The sequence below is a fragment of the Neopelma chrysocephalum genome, unplaced genomic scaffold (assembly GCF_003984885.1).
Source record: "Neopelma chrysocephalum unplaced genomic scaffold, ASM398488v2 Primary Assembly neopelma1_147, whole genome shotgun sequence".
NCBI lineage: Eukaryota > Metazoa > Chordata > Aves > Passeriformes > Pipridae > Neopelma > Neopelma chrysocephalum.
Window position 1 is genome coordinate 12,268,863 of NW_020897809.1, and position 21,118 is coordinate 12,289,980.

General features: G+C 44.1%; 1 protein-coding gene across 7 annotated transcripts in view; it reads left to right on the forward strand.

Moving 5' to 3' along the window:
• Positions 1–2,033, forward strand: part of LOC113975980 (monocarboxylate transporter 2-like) — a 38,969-nt gene extending 36,936 nt beyond the window's left edge. For 6 of the 7 annotated variants that reach the window (XM_027700676.1, XM_027700679.1, XM_027700680.1 and 3 more), the window contains one exon: positions 299–591. In XM_027700676.1, the coding sequence (XP_027556477.1) occupies positions 299–591 (293 nt within the window). Of the gene's footprint in view, positions 1–298 lie in introns of all 7 variants that reach the window. The other variant, XM_027700675.1, reaches the window with a different exon arrangement.
• The last annotated feature ends 19,085 nt before the right edge of the window (positions 2,034–21,118 follow it).

Here is a 21,118-nt window from a genome sequence, read left to right on the forward strand (position 1 = left end):
TGCTGGAAAAGTCCAGTCTTTACAGTGTAGGTTCTGTCCCCTTCTACTCCACTATGCAAATTATGGGTAGCATTACCTGCACAAATGTCAACTACCCACAGGCTGTATAGTGGAATATGTGTGAAGCATTTGCAGGTTCAGGGTGTTTGTGGAAGATATCAGAAGTCCAGAAAATGTCTTATCCTATCCTAAAGCCATATGGATGTTCCTTTATATTTAGGATCTGAAAACACAATAATCTTGCCTTCATCTCTAAGTTTCTTTTCCTTTTTTCCTTTTTTTGATATATATTTTACAGGAACTCTTATTGATACCTTTGGGGACTATAAATATATGTTCATTAAATGTGGAGCTGTGATGGTCCTGGCAGGAACTTTCCTGTTCATCATGAATTATTATAACTACCGTATGCTTGCCAAAGAGGAGAAGAAAAGAAAGACAAAAGAAGAGGATCCTAAATCTGTAAGGACAGAAAATGAAGGCAGAAATAACTGGAACAGAGACACCACCCAGGATGGACCTGAGCTGGAACCTTTGAGAGAGGAACAAGAAGGAGTAAAGATGGAAACGAATGGCACAAATGAAGTTTAAACCTGTTCTCATAGGCTGAACAGGAAATGACTTCTGGGTTTCTTAAGTGAGCACCTGCTGTGAAATCACAATAGGTTTTTAAATTTTGCTCTCTGCCATGTGCATCCTCTTCATTGTTGTTGTAGGAGAAGACTAGAACAGAATCAAGTCTTGATTCTCATAAAGTGCTGGGGCACTGTGCAGTATCCATTTGCATACCAAAGGTCCTGCAATATTATTTTCCTTTAGATATTTTCCATTTCCCAGAGGGGCTGAGTTGGGGTATAACTGACACCCTGCTGTTATTCCCTGTACTACAGATGCACTCAGGGAAAAGGCCAGAAAGGTGATGTTATGCAGGGGGCCAGGACAAGGCCAACATACTACAAGAGTCCTTCTTCAGGTGTTTTATCTATGTGGGGCAGAAATTTAGTTTTAAAGGGCTTAAACTTTGATCTGCATTCAAACAGTGCAAATTGAAATTTACCCTGGGAGGCTACAAAGTCCTTATTATCCAATTTCTGAGTGCCTTACCATTTTTAGCATGCTTTTTCTTTACAACACCCTGGTGAGGCAATAAGTGCTGCTACTATTAATTAATTGCACAAATGAAGAACTGGAGCACAGAGGAGCTATGGGCATCATTGCATCAGTGAATAAAGCTTAGGCATACCAGAGCTGAAATGGGGATCCACTGCCCTGAGTTGGATGCCTAAAAGCCCTGCTGAGCACAGATATCCTGTGCTAGAAAATAGGGAATACCATGGATAGTTGTGCATTAAACCACAGCCTTCTCTGCAGTGCAGTCTGCTCACTGTGTGCCTCATGCTACTCAGGATTAGTGATTTTAAACACTGTCTCAGAGCTGCGACCTTGTGCCGTGTTTTTTTAACCTGGTTAAGTTGCATCCATCCTGGAGGGAATACAAACACAGCTGCCTCCCCCTTGTTTGGGCCGGGATAGGCACCTCCCTGGTGCTTGCACTGCAATACCTGCTGGCTTCGTGCCATCCTGTGGAATTAAATAAATTTCCCCGGGTCAGTGATGCAGAGGTGGAGCTGAGGCCACGCAGGAGACTGTCATCCCGTGGTGATAATTTTGAGCTGGGAAGATCAGGACTCTGACTGATGTGTTTTATACTAAGCAGCTGTTGCCCAGGAGCCATGGTTGCTGAGCATGGCATCATGCTGTTGAATCATCAGACTTCTGTGGATTTAGCTCCAAGTGACTAGATAAAAACAAGGACTTTTCAGGCACGTCACCCAAATCTGAAGTCAACACCAGTCCAAAGGCTAGCTCTCCTTTTAATTTACTTCAACAGTGCCCGTATGTGATCAGATAGTAATTTTTTCATAACTTCGCCACTGAAAAGCTCTATTTAATTATCACTTGTATACACACTGTGAAGAAAGCCATGCAAAAATACTTTCATAAATACACTGTACTCTTGAAATACATCTCTTTTCTGTGAAATCTTTTGTTTCACTGAAGAATAGTGGTCTTTGGCCGTTGTCTTCAGTAGGACTTAAATTTTATCCTTATGTCATATCTTGTATTTTCTCTGAAAAAAAACAAAATCTATATGATATATTTAGGCCTTTGGTGCTGTGTTTTTAATACCCTTTATTTCTGTCAAATCTACCTGTGATATTTCAGTAAAAAAGGCATTGAAAGAGGTGAACATTTTCCAATATACCTTCTGGAAGCTTTCATATACTTAATAAAACTATTTTTAAAAATTAAATGGATTTACATTTGCCCATGTGTGTAATGCTGCCTTTAGATTCAGTAAGGAGTTTATCCTCAGAGGGTTTCTAGTCCTGGCTCCCTGCACATTGTCGTACAACTTTTGATCATAGCCTCTTACTCCAGTACCACCACTCGGAGCTCCTTGACACAGGGTTCTTTTGACATCCTCAGTGATCTGGGCCAGCCTGACTCTCACCTCCATTTGTAGGGGACCATGAGTCTGAAAACAGTGGAGAATGAACTGGCAAGAAGATTTTCATACCTTTCCACCAGGTCATATCAATTAATCCTAGGAACAATGACCCAGATCTCCAGCTGTCCTTACAGTGGGAGCTGGTGTGAGGCTCCTTGCCCAGCAGAAACCCAAAGCAAGCTTTTTAAGTTATAGAACTTTGTTAATACAGATAAAATTTTTAATAAAAAGGCATACTGCTCAGCTAGGTATGAAAATCCTCTGGAAAAGAAACACTGTTGTTAGACTGTCCCTGAGGGCAAAAACCGCTACGTTGGATAAGTAGATCTTTAAGGCTTCAGAATTCTTCTAACATGAAGCAGCTACTTCATTTAACCTACTCACCCTCCTGTCATAAAAGCATATACTGCATTTAAGATTAGGGCACTACTTTTGTCATGTAGGAAGCCTTAATAATTTTAAGACTATTTTGGTGATTACAGCTGGTTTTCGGTGGTGGGTGGCCTGACTCTTCCCTGTTCCCTTCCTCCTGCTCCCACTCCACATTCAAGCCTCTGATCACATCTCACTAATGACTGCAGCAAAGCAATGCCAAGTAACTGTACTTAAAAGTCTGTGAGCAGCCCTAGAAATGCTCTGCTGACTCAAATCCCGTGAATTTAGCACCTTGCAGGCTCAAGCTGTAATCCATTCTTGGAAAACTCACAAACTTTCCTAAGAACATTTTCAGTTATTAAAAATGACTGGTGCAATATGAAATATCCATTACAAAAAGCTCTTGTGACAGAGTAGAAGCTGCCTGTGCATCTAATTTAGCGATTTGCGTGGCAAATCGAACACAATATTCATATTTACTTAAGTCTGGAAAGCACCTGTGTAGGCAAGTCAAGAAGTGCAAGTGTTGTACCATGAATATATGTACCAGGCACATGGGGGATATTTGGGATGTCAGACATGCCAGGAGGATTGCAAACACTTTCTTTGGAGTACAATTATGAGACTTTTTTTTTTTCTCGTATTTCATTAGCTTGTGACCTTATTAAAAGTAATTGCCCATTGTTTCCAGGGTTGCTTGAACTTTGTCAAGAGCCTGATTTGAATGCTGAACCATCATTCCCAACAACCACAAAGGAAGCCAACAGAGCAGGAGACCACACAGCACTCCCAGCCCTCGCCGTGTTCTGCTGGTGAGGCACGAGTGTTGTTTGACAGGGAGGTGTGACAAGTACCACAGACTGAATTTAGATTTATCCCATGTATTCTTTTCTTATTTATAGTTCCCCTCACTTTTACCCTCCCTATATTTAACTTTCCGAATTTAAAGGCATGGAGGTGGAATTCAGATATTTCAACACTTGGACGTGGCAAAATTTGTACACCTTCCCCCACCTCCTGTTTTAACAGAATGGTAGAGCAGTGACTGTGCCACATGGGGGAGTGTCACACTGCTTGAAGGGGACATTTTCTTTCATCACACCTTGTGCCAGATGCTGCTTTGCCACACACAGACTCATCCTCCTTTAAATAACGAGAATGAACCACGTTCAGAAAGTGCAAAACACATGAGGAGACTTGAGAAGTCTGGAACTACGAATGAGTAGAGGCAACTTGGTAGTAGCTGTGTTAAAAATAAAAGCAAGCAAGCAAACAAAGAAATGAAGTGCCAACTATATGTTTGAAATATGCAGTTGTTTTAGATGACACAAGAGATTATTCAGAAGGACAGTTCCCATGGCAGCTGATGCCAAATTTATTTGGCTATGCTCAGAAAACACCTAATAGACAATACAAGTGCACTCAGATTACATCTGGAATGAATTTAAAAGATGACTTTCGTGCCCTCTACAGCAACAATGACATTGTCTGTAAAATAGTGTTATTTAGACTTATCAGAACCATGTGAGGGTGTTTTGATGAGTGACATTCACAGCTGTCAGCAAAGCTTCCCACAATGGCAGTGCAGCTCAGAAAGACAGACTTGACCTGCTGTCTGCTCTGGCACTCACTGAGGTATTGCTGTGCCCAGAGGAGCCAAAGTATGGATCTACTTCTGACCAAGTATCTGACAGTCCTAGTGGTGCAAACACCTTGGGTGGTGCTGTCCATCATCACACCATCACCATCTCTGAATGGTCCAGCCCATGGTCCAACTCCCCAGCCTGTGAATTTGTCATTTTTGACACTAAGTTAAATCCAAGGGAAGAGAAAACCAGAGAAACACGGGCTTCCCATTGGCTCTCCAGAGTTTTTTTAGACTTATCTGCTCGGTGCAAGGGTATTCCACCAAAATGTGTCACGTGAAGAAATTCCCACCTTCTGTGGGAACCCTGCTGTTTGGAATAAGCACCAAACAATAATGAGCTTCTGCGCTTTCCTGGTCAAATGCATTGGCTTCTGAGGAGGAAAAGATATCCATTCACCAAAGATATCAGCTTCAAGGTCTAATTCTGACTAACCTTGGACACATCAGGATTCCTGATGTATCCTGGACCCCCTTTGATGTGCAAAGCAGAGTCCCTCAGATGAATGGGTACAGTGGAAATGAAATAGGAACAAGCACTTTCCTCGTGCTGCAGAGCCTGGCATTCCTCTCCTGGACAGATGAGATTCTTAAGTAGTTTTTAATCAGTATGTAATCAGTCCCAGCCATTAGTTATGCCATCTGATCATAAAGCACAACTCCAGAGAGAGATACTTAGAATATCTAGGAGGTTCCATGCGTTATTAAGTGAAAAAAGCACAGACTCTACCTATCACCCATTAATACTATGTTTAAGAAGTGCTTGTTGAGCAAACCTGCCAAGCCTAATTATTCTCCCAGCAGACTATGGGGTTTCTTTTGGCACTTCTACAAGTCTGATGGAAACCTCTGCAGCCCTGCTGCTGCAAAGGCAGCATGGGGAAGAAAATCTCTCTGATGTGTTTCAGACATCTGAGATAGCCCTACCTTGTGCACACATGCAGACACGCACATCCCAACCTTGCCCCAACAGATTGAAAGGAAAATCCACCTGCTGAAGGCTTGGATTCAGGGGCTGCACTCCCCAGAGCTGTCAGGATTGATGTGCTAAAAGACTGTGAATCACTCAAATCTGGTGCCCAGAGGGATCCTTGGAACATCTTTGATGGTGCTGGGTGGGTCCCAGCCAGGTGCCAGCCACAATGAGAAGTGAGAAGGGAGCCCCTTTCAGTGCTGACCCCCTACCCCAGACCACAGCCAGGGACTGAGGAGGCAGGACAGCTTGTTCTGCAGGGCTGAGCTCTCCTTTCCATTCTTCCAGGCAGGACAACCCATGTAATTAAGGCTGTTCACAGCTCAGGACCTGGGACATGATGTACGGTAATCCACATTTCTTATTTCTTTGGACTCTTTTTTTTTTTTTAGATCTTTCAGTGTTATTTTCTAAAAGTCAACTTAACCTTGAGATTGTGAGTATTTATATGGAAAGATTTTTTGAACACGTGTACCCCTTCATGAGATGATGTGTTCTCCAGAAAGTCGATCAAAAGTCTGGTGGACAACAGACCTGTTGGGTTGGTATGGATCATATGGATGAGTGAGTCCTCACCTGAGAAGTTTATAAAGACAACTGTGCTGATTAATTAAGATCAGAAGCAAAATCTCGCTGCTGCTCAAAGGGTGGGACTTCTTCTGCAGGGAGTGCAAATATGTCATCACTATCATTATTGTGATACTCTATTTAAACAGAGAGCTATGAGGAGGAATCACCTCTCTAAAGATAAGCTTCCATTTGGGGACCTCCATCAGGGGATTGGCTTAGAAAATTCCAAATATCCAGAAGACTGGTGTCCTTCTGACTAAACTCAACATTTTGGAAAACAGCCTGACCGTTTGGGCTTATCTTTTGTTTCTTTTTGTTTTTGTTAGCAAACCATTGCCATTTTTAATTAAAGAAACCCCAAATGATCATGGCTGCAGTGCCTAGAAATATATTGAATTAATTTACTCACTAGGTATTTGAACTCTGGCTTACATGTTACAAATATCGTTCAAAATACAGTATTGTGTAGCACATTCCAGTACGAAACATGAGGGACAATAATATCATGATTTCAGCTTTCAGCCAGAGCAGAGAGCAATCACACACCATATAAACAGAAGTGCAGTAAAGCCACTTTGTAATTACAGTGTAATTAAGCTGCACCTCATTTACTTGTATTCTGAAGTGCATCTGAAGTTAGCACTTAGGGCCAGTCCATGATTAAACAATTACCTTCACCAATACCAGTATATATATTAATACACTTACCTTCACACTGTGTATTATTTTTCACTCTTATCTACCACGAACCCAGATATTTTCCAGGGATTAATGATAGGCTGTGAAAAGTTGATAGCCTGAAGTTCAGCAGAGAGCCATTAAACTGGCCTGGTCATTAATCCCTAGAAAATATCATGCACCAAGGTTGTTTTAAGGTGAATATGGAAAATAACTTTCCACTCATGTTGCCTTCTGTCTTGGCTGTTACGTCTTTGTCAGTGTGTAGAAACAAGACCCCAAAATGCAAATGAGTCCCTTGGATTTGGGTGTGCCTGATGTTTAGAGGATGAATCCTCTCTCAGTTCACCTTTGTACATCACTGAGCCTTCCAGTAACAGACCCTGAACAGACAGTCTGTGTTCCGGCAAGTCTGTCTTAGCCACAGTTGTCTGGCAATGTTTGGAGGTTAATTTTAGACTGAACCTCCATTTTCTGAAATGTGTAATTCCAGCTTCTTTGAGCTGAGAAACAACACTGGCAGCCAAATAAAAATATCCATTACCGGGGGAATATGTAAAAAACACTGTTTCATCAGTCATCCTGCTCACACAACTCCCTCCCAGAACTGAGAGTGGTAATGAAAGTAATTTAACATACATCTATAATTAATTTACTACATTCTTCCTGCCGATGGCAATCACCTTACCCACGAAAGTTCATGAAATTGATCTTAATGCATAAGAATAGAGATGGAAACGCGTTAAGGGCAGCTAAATGTGGTTTACTTCTAAGCATGTAAGCAGTTAAGCACTGTTTGGAGAACCGTTTGGGGGCTGATTTAGCAGGAGCCATTACCTGTGAGAAATGAGCACAGGAGCTGGGCAGGGCTTTCCCCTTGGCACACACAGTTTGTGAGCACTGCTGAGAGCAGCAGCCTTTGCTCCTGTTTTGCATAACGTGAACAGAAACGTGAGTGTGAGTTCAAAAAGAGTTTGCAAGAGGGGACAAAGCTGCTGGACAGCTGGAGGTGCAGCCGGGACATGAACTGCACCATCTCGTGGCTCTTACTCCTGTGCCATTTCAATCCATGAGTCCAGGAGCCTGGCATTCTGTTGGAAGGACAACTCTGGCCAGTGTGCAGAACATCCAGATGTGCAGATGTGTCTGGGCACTGCACATGTTGCCTGCAGAGAACAGATACCATGTGCATGCTGCAGAGTCCTATTTATACCTGATACAGGCTGTTTCTAGGGCTTCCCTGTGGCTTAAAATCATCCTGGGGTTGCTGGGTCCTTGTCTGTGAGCCATAATCACTTCACCAGCCCTGGCTTTTCTGCACATCCATGAGCCCTACATTCAGCTGGGCTGCTGGTCTCTATGCTCCCCAGGGCTGCAAAGAAACACTTGGAACTGCCATATATTTATCTACAGACTGTGATCTGCACTTCCCAGAGACCCTACTTTAAAATGCAGGTGATGACATTATGACTTCAATATGAGCTGGAAAAATCCAGAAAAGCAGGAACCCATAACAAAGAATGCTCTGTAGCAGACATGTAAATATGTATATAAATAACTAGGAAGGGTTTTAAGTGTGTCTCCCATCACTGAGACCTCCAAATGGGGAAGTACAGTAGCTTTACTTGGATGGGGGCCAGAGGAAGAAACTATTTTGGTGCCCCCCTTCAAGGTAAAGCACAGCCTGCCTGCACTGCAAAGGGGGAAGGAAACCCTGCAGAGAAAATATCACTCCTCCTATGGAACAGCCCCAAAGAGCAGAAAAGTAGGGCAAATCTTTCCTTCCCTTACACCTGCCTGTGCCTGACAGCCCATTGAACAGACCCTTGGCCTCTGTAGCTGGGGTTGCTCATTGGGAGTGTGGCAGAACGAGGAGGATTCCTCAGCAACACTCAGCGAGAGGCGTTTTCTACCTGCTGCTTCCTCCAAACACGAAGCTGCTGACTGGCTTCTCCTTAACGCCAGGAAGAGCAGGATGTGTCAAACCCATGCTGCCACAGAGAGAGGCATGAATCAGCCTAAGCATCCATACAGACAGCAGCAGGTTGCTGCAGGACTTTTATTACCTGTTGGCTGTCACGCAGCTCCTCATCACAGGGCAGCAAATGCTATCAGGGCTGGTTGCTGGGCCATGAGAGGGACAGCCAGAGGGAAAATGGGAAAAACAGGTCTGAAGCCAGCAGAAAGTGTTCAGGGCTGCTTTGAAATGCTGGGGTGTGAGCCCTGAACAGCTGCTGACCCCATGGCAGGGGCCTGGGAAAGCGTCTACCCCACCAAAACCCAAAACAAACCCCAAACCAGGCAGCTACAGGAAAGGTGACAAAATTGAGGAGCTTCCTCTGCAGGGTTTGTGCTTCCAGTTTATGCTGCCATGTATATGACTTATTGCCATGCTAGAGGCTCCAGCCCAGCCCAGCCCTGACCAACTCATGGCATGAACTTCGTGCAAGACCTGGACACTTTCCTCCCTTTAATGCCAAAGTGACATTAAAACCAGAAAGGCCTTGTAGTAAATCCTTTCATTACAGACATTAAGGAAATTTCAGGACACAGACATTACATGGAAAGACTGAAACCTGCCCTGGTTCAGGGATGGATGGCACTGGCAACCCCTTTCCTGAGGAGCAAGGTCTCTCTCTTCTCATAAGCACTTGTCACTAGTGAGGCATCACTGCAGGAGACAGCTCTGCTTTTGCCAAAAGGGAAATATTTTAGCAAGAGGAAGAAAAAAAAGAAAAGCTTCCTTGGGTTAAAAGCACAGTCTGAGGAGTAGAGCTTTATGTCCAGGAAAAAAAAGGATGTTGGCTGTGGCAGGACAGAGGTCGGTGAGGAGCATAAGGTAGGCTGCTTTCCCCAGTCAAGTTCCACTACTAAGAGATGCCCTAAGACATGCTAATCACCCAGATCTTCAAATGTGAGGAACATCAGAGAGAATTTACTTGCCTAAGAAAGGGAATTTTACCGGTGTGGTTGGTGGGAGGAGAATTAGATCAGTTTTGGACACTTAAAAATGAAACCAAACCTGCCCTTTCTATAAATTCCCATATCCCTCAGCTTGGCTCCTTCCCACTACATTACAGTTATGTGCTGATTAGGTGTTTCTGTCTTTCCCTGAAGTGGCTGTGGTTTTGGTGACAAAATTATTAGCTGTTGTTGTGAGGCCCAGCCAGAAAATAGATCATGGAGTGCAGCTGCTGTACAGGCAGGATGGAGACCACTCAGGATGAGAAGGATGCAACAGGCAAAGCCCCTTGAATGAACTGTGCTAAATCAATTTAGGGTATTCTTAATCATATATTCTGTAATTACAGGAAGGTAAAATTTTATCTGGGAAAAAATGGCCTGTTTCAAAGGACAGTGACGGGTGAAATAATTTTTGGAAGTTTGTAGGCTTTTCTCTCTAAACTTATGCAATGTTCATCAGCAAATGTTATTGATTAACAATTGCTAATGGAATATACAGAATATACAACAGGGTTACGTGCTTTAACAGCTCATAAAAGAAAGCTCTTAGATTAAGAGGGTGTGAGCAAACAGAATCATGTAAGTAATGCTCTGAATATGTGGTTTCTGTTTCAGTGACTTGTCAGCATTATGTAGAACACAAACATGTACAAGGACTGCAAAAGCAATAGTATTGTCACTATTAGTCTTGCAGCTTGAGAACAAATTAGTGGTTTTGGGTGGTACAGCACAGCCCAGAGGAACATGACTTGCCTGATAAATCCCATATTTTATAGCCCTTCAAAGCACACAGTGGTCACCGGTTTTGTCTATTTTGAAATGTATTTTGGATTCCTTCTTTCCTCCTGATTCTTGTAAGTGGTGGCTAAAAGGCACCTGATTTTCCCAGTTGCCCTTTCAGAGACTTGGATTGAGAAACAAGAAAACATGAAGCAAGCATTCATTGGTGCACATTCATTGGTGCTGACTGGCTGATGGCATAAATGTGCACTTTGCTTAGCAAGGAGTTGCATTTTGCTACTGGATAAAAACCATCCTTTTCATTCTAAAGAAATAATGTCTTGGGGTCTTTTTCTCCCTTTTCTTCTTTTTAATGGCTCCCCAAATATTATGCATGAAGGGCCATCACTTTTATTTTTTTTATTTAATGTGTAGAACTAGGAAGAAAACTATTTAAGACAGATGAAAAATACTTCAAGTCTGGCTTTGACCTCTTTTTTCTCTATTTTTGCTCCTTCCATCAGTCATGGGAGGAACTGGATTGAACAACACAGAGAAGTAAATAGAAACCAAGTATTCAACAGAGAATAAAAAGAAACAATTGTTTTAAACCATAATCTAAACAATTCTAGAAAAATCAAAAATCGCTGTTTACCTTTCTTATCCAAACAACTCTTGTCAAGAAGCCCAATATTGGAGAAGAGTTCTGCTCTAAGAGACACAGGGATAGTGCTGCTACAGAAACGGCTTTAGTGAGTGAAAATACATTCTGCCCTGTACTCAAAGGTGAAAAAAAAATTATCTGGGCAAATTTTCCCTCTGCTGTGGGTGGCGGTGCTGCAGTGAAGCCCCTGGAAGCCGCCGCTCAGCTGCAGAAGGCGGAGGCGCGGGAGCAGCAGCCGCTAGAGATCAGCCTTGCCCCGCGCTTGCCGCCGCACCAACACCCTTCCCTCGCCTTCTCCTTGCTCGGTCCCACCCGACCCTCGGCTTTTCACACCCTGCCTTTTTTTTTTTTTTTTCTCTTTGGAATGTGCACGCTCTTCCCTGTGCATTTGGAGATTCCCCTGTGCTTTCCCCCATCACTTTCAGCTTGGCTGTCATTAATTAGCCCACAGCACGAGAGATGCATTTTCCTGCAGAGGGGTTGTGTGCATCTCTCCGCAGCAGAGACGCCGAACTCCCTCTGTCTCCAGGCTGTTTGCTTTGTTTTAGCTGCTTTTTTATACTATACTCTGCTATAAACTTTTAGAGTTTTGTTTCCCCCTCGACTCCTCTCTGCTGTCAGATGACTGTCTTAGTGCCACGCCTGACATTTTCCATTCTAAAATACGCAAATCTGGGAGGGGGGATAAAAACAGACAAAGGAAAAAGGATATTTTGCTTTTCTACAAGGGTTCTCCCATCCCACCCCGCTGCCTGCTCTCTGAGACTGGGGGCAGTGGGCAGCAGGACAAGCCCAGCACTACCCTACATGCTCAGGGCAGGGCTGGTGTGCATCCATCTTCCATCCTGCCCTGTGCCCACACCAGTTCCCTTACACACTGGAGATGCTGGAGACAGTGATATCACCCTGCTCAACAACCAAAGTGCCAAAGCAGTGCACAGTGGCCCTCCATAAAGAGCAACTCCACAGATGCTTCCGCTGGAGCAGAGCTCTTCCAGCTCCCCCTTTGTGCCCCACTCAGCCTTAATGCTGCAATTAATCTCCTCGTTTCCCCGTGTCAAGTATTTCAGAACTTCTCTGATCGTGTCTCATTTTGTGCCTTGGAAATGTATTGAACATGATGTGCCGACGTAACCAGCCGTGACAAATTGTCGTGTAGATGTGGGAAGCACATGGCACACCAAAGGATGGGAAATGCCAGAAACTGGGCTTCAGCTTCATTTGTGTTATAGGACCTCAGCTATATGGTTGTCTCAGGCAGAACTCTTTTCACCCTCATAATTTGTCCCAGTTCTTTACCAAAATATCATCTTCTGAATGCAGAGCTCCAGATTTAACATGCATGCCTGTGTGTGCACATATTTATGCCTCACTGTTAGAATGAAATAGTTAATCTTCAATAAATATTTTCAGTTAAGTGCAGCCTTTTTGGGAAAAATGTACAGTAGTTCTCATCATGCCACAATGCAAAAACCGACCCATGGGTTGGCTTAAACTGAGGAGGCTGCTCTCCTGATTCTCCAGCTAAAATGAACAAACTGAAAATGGAATCTAAAATGAACAAGGTGACTGTGTGCTATGCTGAGAACAGATGTGGGTTCAATCTCCTCCTGCTCTAAGCTGGCCAGATGTGGCAGCCCTCAAGGGATGTGCCTGCCTCATGTCGCTGCTGCTCTGGGAATGATGCTGTGCAACTGTCTGAATGGGTGAATTTGAAAGTGACTTTCTTCAGGTGCTGGGAACATTCCTCCTCCTGCTCATCTCTGGGAAACAAAATCAGAAAGTGCAGGAAGATGGCAAAAATTAGTTTATGAATTCTACAGAGATTGCAGTGCTCACAATTTTCTTGAGCTGGTAGCTAGTGTTTACAGTATCAAAAGTCTCTTCTTCTACTGGAAGGACAGTTATTGACCAGCCAAAAATTTGGATTCTGACACTGGTATCTACCTCAGTCTTGAAAGCCTGAAGTGCCAATATCCTCACAAGAGGCTTGTGATGGCTCTTTGAAAAGTCAAAAGTGACAGCACATGTCCTGGGTGATGAAAACCAGATGGAAAGAGGAGCCAGACACTCTTCAGGAACCAAGAGCCACTAACACAAACTGATCCCTGCAAACTGGGATGGGAGCCTGAGAGTCAGAGTGGCAGGAGAGAAGGCTGAGAGAAGAGGGAACACTGCAAAAAGTGTCAGTCCAAAATACCATAGCTGCCCAGACTGAGAGCTCTTTTCTGCTTTCACACGTGGGATGTGGGCACATGTTGTTCTTACACATTCATTTAGTGTCACTAAACCCCTTGTGCCTGCAGAGCACAAGAATGAGCCCAGCATTATAATTTCTATTCCTGCATGTGCACAGTACAGAGGATTTTACAAGAAACATGACAATATCTGAGAACCCAATCTCTTTCAAAGTGAGAAAATAACCAGGAAACACTGGAGTGAGTCCCAAAAGAGATGTCACAGCATTTAATGTGTATTTATGCAGCTATTTAGAAGCAAACGAGAAGCAGTGATTATGTATAGAATAAAATGGAACAACAAATTTTGATTGTTTTAGTTTCCGCTCTATCTGATTAGCCAGGAAGAACAACAGACTGATATGCTCTGAACAAACAGGAATATGCTAAGCCTAAATGCTCTGGTCCTTGGGGGATTCGTTTTTTTTTACCGCATGAAACAAAGAGGGAGAACAAAAGAGATTTGTTTTGAATCAGCTGAGGGGCTTGGCAGCCCGGGCTGAGCCAGTCCTTCTGTTCACCTACGTGCTGCTGAACTTAATGGGACTTCTTGGTGCCACTGCCCTGCTCCTGGGCTGAGATGAAGTCCTCAGTTAATTGTAGGACCAACTGTGGTAGCTTTGCAAATCAGCCCTGGCAATTGGTGGAATTTGGAGCGTGAGAAAGGGCTGCAGCTCAAGGTATTCCTCTCCTGAACACGTTTAAAAGCAGAATATGAGGTTGAATAGCTGAACCCAGTGCTCCAGGGTTCCCTGGCTCTGATGTCTGCTCTGTGCTGTGAGACATGAGCCAGATGCTGAGGGAAAGAAAACCCATTAGGGACACAGCCAGGCAGGATGGTCAGTGGGGGTTTACAGGGATGACCAGTGATGTTTCCAAACTCCAAGCACAGCCACCAGGAGCAGTGAATCCGTGGAGGTGGCTGGCACAATGTTATACATAACCAAGGCTTAGGCACCACATTGCAAGGGTAACGTGTTCCAGGTAAGCGATAGAGTGGCTGGAAAAACTATTTTAGTGGTAAAGGTAAAAGTTTAGTAGCTTTTTCATGCAGCAAATAAAATCCTACACCAACAAAGTCCCCATGACCCAAGCAATAAGTAACACTACTAGGACAGGCAATAAGATTGCATGTAACAAGTGTTTTTTGTGCATGCAGCCATCAGACCAAGCTTTCAGACAACCAGGGAGGTCAAAACAAATCTTGTTTCCCTCCTGTTCTCTCCTATGGCCATGGTGGTGTGGGTGCCTGTCAGGGCACAATGCAGTAAAGTAGTAAGACATTCAATTAATTCATCACTGCTGGCCATCACAGCCCTGCTCCTTCCCTCCTCTGTGGGGAGATGATGGTGCTGTGCATGAGATAGTAAACCTGAGTGTATCCCAAAACCTGCAAAACAATTGCCACGTGGCTTAATAAAGGATAGATTTTGTTCTCTCTCATCAAAGTACAGGACACCAAGTGCTTCACTCTATTTAACTTACCCCATCTCCTTAAATGTTTTGATAATATTCTTTCAGTTTCTCAAATATGTTTCTTGTGGAATGAGAAAGTGAGGTTTTCCCACAAAACATGTTGTGCTATAAATACCATTACAGATGTACTTGAGAAATGGCTGAATAAACATACTGATGCAGAATAGGAAGAGCTGTTCCTACTTAGAGACGATGGCATGATTTTCAGCTTGCAAAAGGATTCTGTTAAATGTAAAGAAAGGTCAGCAGCATAATTCTCTGTTCCTTTCCCCAAAAATGGATGATTCATCAGAAAAAAAAAAAATCTATGGTTTCTGCAAACACACTTTAGCAAATTTCTAAATGAAGAATGACAATAGTTTTACAAAGGCTGGCATGGAAAAGGTCATTTGTGGAAAGGAGAGCCAGTAATGCAAAACCTGAGTGAAACAGAAGTGACTTAATAGAATATGTCAGAAAGGACTGTTCAGCCGAGATAATAACAAGGCTCCTGCATTTTATTATTTTTAGCCTATTTTCCCAAGCAAGAGAGGTTCACACAATTGTACTCCATGTACCTCTGTGTGTCTATGTCTGTTCCTCCTGAGTAATTTTTGAATTCATGGGGCTGTCTGCAACAAGTTTGAAAAGGAACAGCAGTTTCAAAGCAACAGAAATCCTGTGGCTGTCAGGAAAAGAGGGGCTGCTATTCCTCCTGGTAGAAAGGCTGCAACCAGACCTCATCCTGACTCAGACATGGAAGAGTCCACAGAGGGAAAGATTTTATCAGCACCCTAAACCCAGGAAAATGTTCACCTGGAGGCTGTCCCTTCCTGAAAATCAAACTACAGACTACAACTCTAAGAAATCAGCCTTTATTAGTCCCACAGCTGAAGGAGTGCCTCATTTAAAAGTCGACTTTTCAGAACAAGTTTTATAAGGAGAAAGTTTTTTACTTTTGACTTTTACACACTGATCTCAAGGCCATTGCAATAATCTGTGAGGCTGCTCGTCGCTGAAAGCCAGATCTTTAGGGGACACAACAGGAGAGGTGCAGGCTGTGAAACCTTCTCTGTAACTCATGGAGCCCAGAGAGGATTTTCCCCTCCTTGAGCTCACAGCAGAGACTGGCCCCAGGGAGAGCTGCAGCCCTCCTCTACCATGAATTTGGGAACCCAGGATGCCTCCACACAACTGTCCCCTGGATGCCTTCAGAAAAACTGCAAGATTGTTGTCCTCTATCCTACAGGTATCTGGAAGTCTTAATCTTTGTAATGGGGCAAACCTTTGCTGAAGCCAAGGGAAATCCTATAGCATGATGTCCTGATTTCAGCTGAGATAATTTTCTCCTGGGGGTCAGCACACTGTGTCTCTTCGGAGCTGAAGAACCCCGGAAACTCACTGTTGGCAGGGCAATGTTTTGCTCTTCCTTGGAGATGTGTTGGTTTTAGATAGGTATGATTCTGTATGGAGGAAGGATTCTCTAACTTGTGGCTTTGGATAGCTGTGTTCAATTCTCCCTTAAACATGTCACTTAGTGCTCAAGCCTCTTTGTAGATAAACATTTGTATCTCGCTTTTATCTGCACTGACACTATTGAAGCTGCTCTGCCCAGCCCTGTGATCACTCAGCTTTCCACCACTGGATGCAATTCAAAGCTCAGGGCAAGTTCAAAGCAGAGCTGAGGATGCCCAGCTCCTTCCCAGCAGGGTGTGACACTGTGAGGGTTTGCAAAGGAGGGGTCCTGGCCTCTCTTCCTTTCTCTCACAGAATGGGCAAGGTTGGAAGCTCTGACTATCCCTTCTCGTTTCACACTTCACAAGTGCACCAAGTGCCCTCCACAGGTGATGGCTGAGGGTCCCCACTGTGTGACCCTACATCTCCCCATGCCAACAGTCTTTGGGGTGTGTCAGAGTTGGATGCTAACAGCCAAGTAAAGCAAAGCCTCTCCTTAAACAGCTTCTCTCTCCATTCCCCAGGTCCCAATCTGACATGGGGGGGGCTAAACACATGAAAGGTGATGGTTTCAAAGCCCACACCACAAAACTGAGACAAAATAGTCAAAACAAAGACCTACAACCATACAACAGTATAAATCCCAGAACCATGCATGGGAAAGCAAGCCTAGCCTGTCCTGAGAGCCCCTACTTCGAGACTGGAGTACCCTTGCTGCAGGGTGTTACATTGCACCATGTAAAAGTTCCCACTCAAGTCAGTGCTAGGTTAGGTTTCATGGACAGATCAGGAAGCACAGCTATCCCTGGCATGGTTCTCTTCGTCCCAGCCTCAGTGATACTTCACATTGCTCTCCCAGATTTTGGAAGGATGAAGGCAATCCTATTACAGCACCACAGTACTCCTGTGCTGTGCACCTCCACAGGTGAGGGGAGAAGGCTGGGAATAATATTTGCATGGCTAAGGAGGAGACTGATTGAATTGAGAAGCAATATCTGTAATCCTGATTTGAGGAAATGCCTGTGTTTATCAGGGCATTTCAGCCTCCATTTGTCTGTCATCTCTTCCCTTCTTCAGCTGGCCAGTGAGGTTTTACACTGGCCAGGTTTGGCAGGCTCTGGTTTGGGTATTTATTTCTTCCTTGTCACCCCTGCAAACAAACACACGCACCACACACTGAGCAGTGTATCCATACAGTGCACACAGACTATCATCTCTTATGAATGCACCAAAAAGGTCAGAGTATTCAGCTTGCATTGCAAATCAGCACCAGTTATGTGCTCTGACAGCACCAGATGTCAGCTCCAAAATGAGCTGCATCTGTTCAGCTGTACATGAGGAGCAATGCATGTGAGGATGAGTCCAGACTCTGGAATGGCCCCTCGGAGCCAGGGCTGTGGGCTTGCATTGCAAATGCAGCAGTGAGTCCATCTGCAAAGGCAGGTTTGGACTTCTCTCCTAGGACTTGTTGCTTTGCCTAAGCTGAGTTGAGAATGAGAATTGCAGGTAAAATACAGCAGTCAGACAAATAACTGACCTTGGGGTTGCCCTGAGCTTGGCAATTCCCTTTCCTGGCTCTGAGCAACTCAGGTCTGCTCTTATTTTTCCGTCAGCTCTTTCCCACTCCAAATCCTGCTCCCTTCCAGCTAAGGGGTTTTAAAAGAAAACCCACATTAAATCTACAGCAGCCCTTTGCTCTGTCTGTTGGCTGGAGCAGATGACTTCCTTGCTGGGCTTTAGGGACAAGAGGAGCTTTTCTACCCAAATTTCCAGCCTATTGCACAGGTGCCTGATGTCACATCAGTGGGTGCTCAAGTTCAGCTGAAGTTCAGGCATGGTGTGCATTGACCTTTCCAGTTCAGATTCTCATCCCCATAGTCCCACTCCTCCAGAAGGAAGATGACTTTTTCCTGACAGGCTACTGGAAAGACATTGGGAAGGCCAGTCCTAACTCACCCACCACTGATAAACAATCCAGAGGGTCTGGGTCCATGGTGTATTTGGAGTCAGTCAGCTCAAGGGGCACTTGGGCTACCTTGTTCCTCATGTGTTGGAGTCTGGGTTGTGTTCTGCAGTGTGAAGAACCTTGTTTACACATCATTTCGTGGCTGTTTCAACCAAGATCTGACCTGATTGCAACTACATGGATGGGAGCGGGGCCAGGGTTTGAGCTGGAGCTACAAAGCTCTCTGTGCATTGCCAAGAAACTCCTCCAATTAAAAATTTTCTAATATATTTGCAAGTCAAATAATTGGCACCTTTGAATAATAAAGGTTGGAAAAGTAATTCAAGATTATTGAGTCCAACATTTTGCTGATCACAACCTTGTCAACTAGACCAGAGCACTGAGTGCCATGTCCAGTCATTTAGTGAACTCTTCCAGGGACAGTGATTCCACCACCTCCCTGACCACCCTTTCAGTGAAGAAATTCTTCCTGATGTCCAACTTTAACACTTATCTGGCACAGAAATTGAGATATCTTTTTGCCCTCTATCGATTCCCAACTACTACATTTCCAGTAAATTGCTAAAAAGCAGACAACTGCTACATGCAATGAGCATTTCAGAATAAACACAGTAGCACAAAAAAGGGTTACTTGTTCATTAATATTAAAAAACTTGCATTTTAACAGCTGTGACACACTTCCTGCCACCCTCTAGAAGATGTTATGGACTCAAAGTGGTTTCCTTCATCTTGTCAAGCCCTCAAGCAGCAGCTTCCTCCCAGAGTGCCAGTTTTCACTGACACTGAGGGAAGAGCTGATTTGGTAGGACAGGGAGACCTGTCCTGCTCCAGAGCATCCAGCCTGGAAGGGCTCCTCAAAGTCACACCTTTGAGTTATTCATGCCCCTTCTGAACCTTGGCAAAATATATTCTCACTGAACATGATGAGGATAATTTGGCTTATTTTGTCTGTTTGATTTTTTTTTAAGGTAAGGGCAAGGAAGGTTTTCCTTTCCTCCCTTGCACATTGCACCTGACATGATAAATCTTAGAACAGTAATGAGAACAAGTTAGTATGGGTCTATATTTTCTCTTCTCATAATGAGCTTTGTCATGGAAATGGATTGATTTTATGTCACTTCCTTTCCTCTTTATAATTTTTATGGGTGGAATGAGGTAGCAAAATTTTATCTCTCATAAATTCAAAATAAATTTGTCTTAGCCTACGTAACTTCGTGTTTATTTTGGCCACCTATTTCACAGCTCCCCTGTTTACAGCCTGGGAAAGAGGGGAAATGGCCAATCAATCAAAATCTGGAATACTGAAAAGGTCACAGCCATTCACACGATATCACCATCCCCTGCAGCATCAGGCATTTCCCAGCTGCTGCATCGCTCCAGATGTGCCTCGCTCTGTTTTCCCCGTAGTTTCCTCAGGCCCTGGAGGAACTGTGGGAAAGACAGATCTGACCTAAAGGAAACCCACGCACAAAGGATGGGAATGAGAGGTTTCTACCTCCCCTCCAACCAGAGCAGATGTCCCTCCTGGCGCGTGGCGAGCGGCGCTCGCGGATGGCACAGCTCCCGTCACGCTCCCGTTATCCTGCCACTGATACTGTCAGCCCCACAGAGGGAAAAGGTATTAACTATCCACCACCTTCATCCAGCTGCTCTTCCTGCAGCCCCAAAGCTGAAGACTGGATTGATTCTGAATCATTTCCCCTTGAATGATGCATGGCTTTGTCCACTCTCTCCAAATTTCTTGCTGACCACTTCTTATTAATCCTCCTTCCCTCCAATTCAACAGCTGCCACTGTGGCAGAGAAGCAATTTTCTCCAAGGCACACACAAATAAATGAGGGGTTGAACTTCAGGTATTCCTCCTTGTAGGGCTAAACTAGACACCTGCATATTCATTGGTGCTCATCTCTCACTGCACAGACTAACTGAAAATCCTTGAAAATGGAAGCATGGGGGAAAAAGAAGGGATTCTGTCTTTGTGCATCTGACCATGTGCAAAGTCAGTTGTAATGACTACAAGTAGGATTACAAGTGATCCTCTGCTGCCCATAGCAGCAGAGCAGAATGTATGAATGGCCAGCACATACCATGACAGCCTCAGTGTGTATAAAAGTTGGCCTGGTCTCTGCCAGGTAAGGATCTGGTCTCTAGAAGTCAGGGGGTCAACAATTTGGACTCATAGTGAACCTGTGCAGAGTCAAAGGTTAGCTCAGGTCTCTGAAAGTTGTAACCCTTTGCAGTAAGACTTCATATTCCTGTAATAAGAGACAAAACCATTACTTAATGGGTTTTTGGCTGATAACTCTTTTAAATGGGAAGACTGTACAGGAGAAAAATTAAGCATGGGAATTGCAATTTCGCATTTTATGTGATAAAAACCATAGGGGGATGAAGGGAACACGTGGTTGCTATTTTACAAATTGAGTTATGGAAGCCAAGATCCCGCTCTGCTCCCATTAAGGATTAACATCTGGAGATAGGAGTTTAAAATCCAATATTGCCTTGAAAATGAGACAGACACAGCTTCAAGTTGTAGTCTTGGCTGCATATTCAGAGCTCACCAATTTTATACCCTCTATTTCTCCCTAATTATTCATCCTGAGCATCCTTTATGTTTTCTTTACATCATGTCACAGCTGGAAAACAAGGAAGGCATCCTGCCTGTACAGTAGCTCCCTTTGCCCCTGCTTTCACCCTCCAGGTGTGGCACATTTCCTACCTTGTTTGCTGCCCTGTGGCACCACTGCTGCAGGTTTGGGGTCTCTCTACCTTCTCAAATAGAAGAATTTCATACCTGTCACACTATGGTGGAAAGAATTGGGCAGGTTCACACACAGATAGTTGCAGAAGGCAATGATTACATCGTGGATTGTGATCAACCCAAGAAATCAATCTCTTACTTCA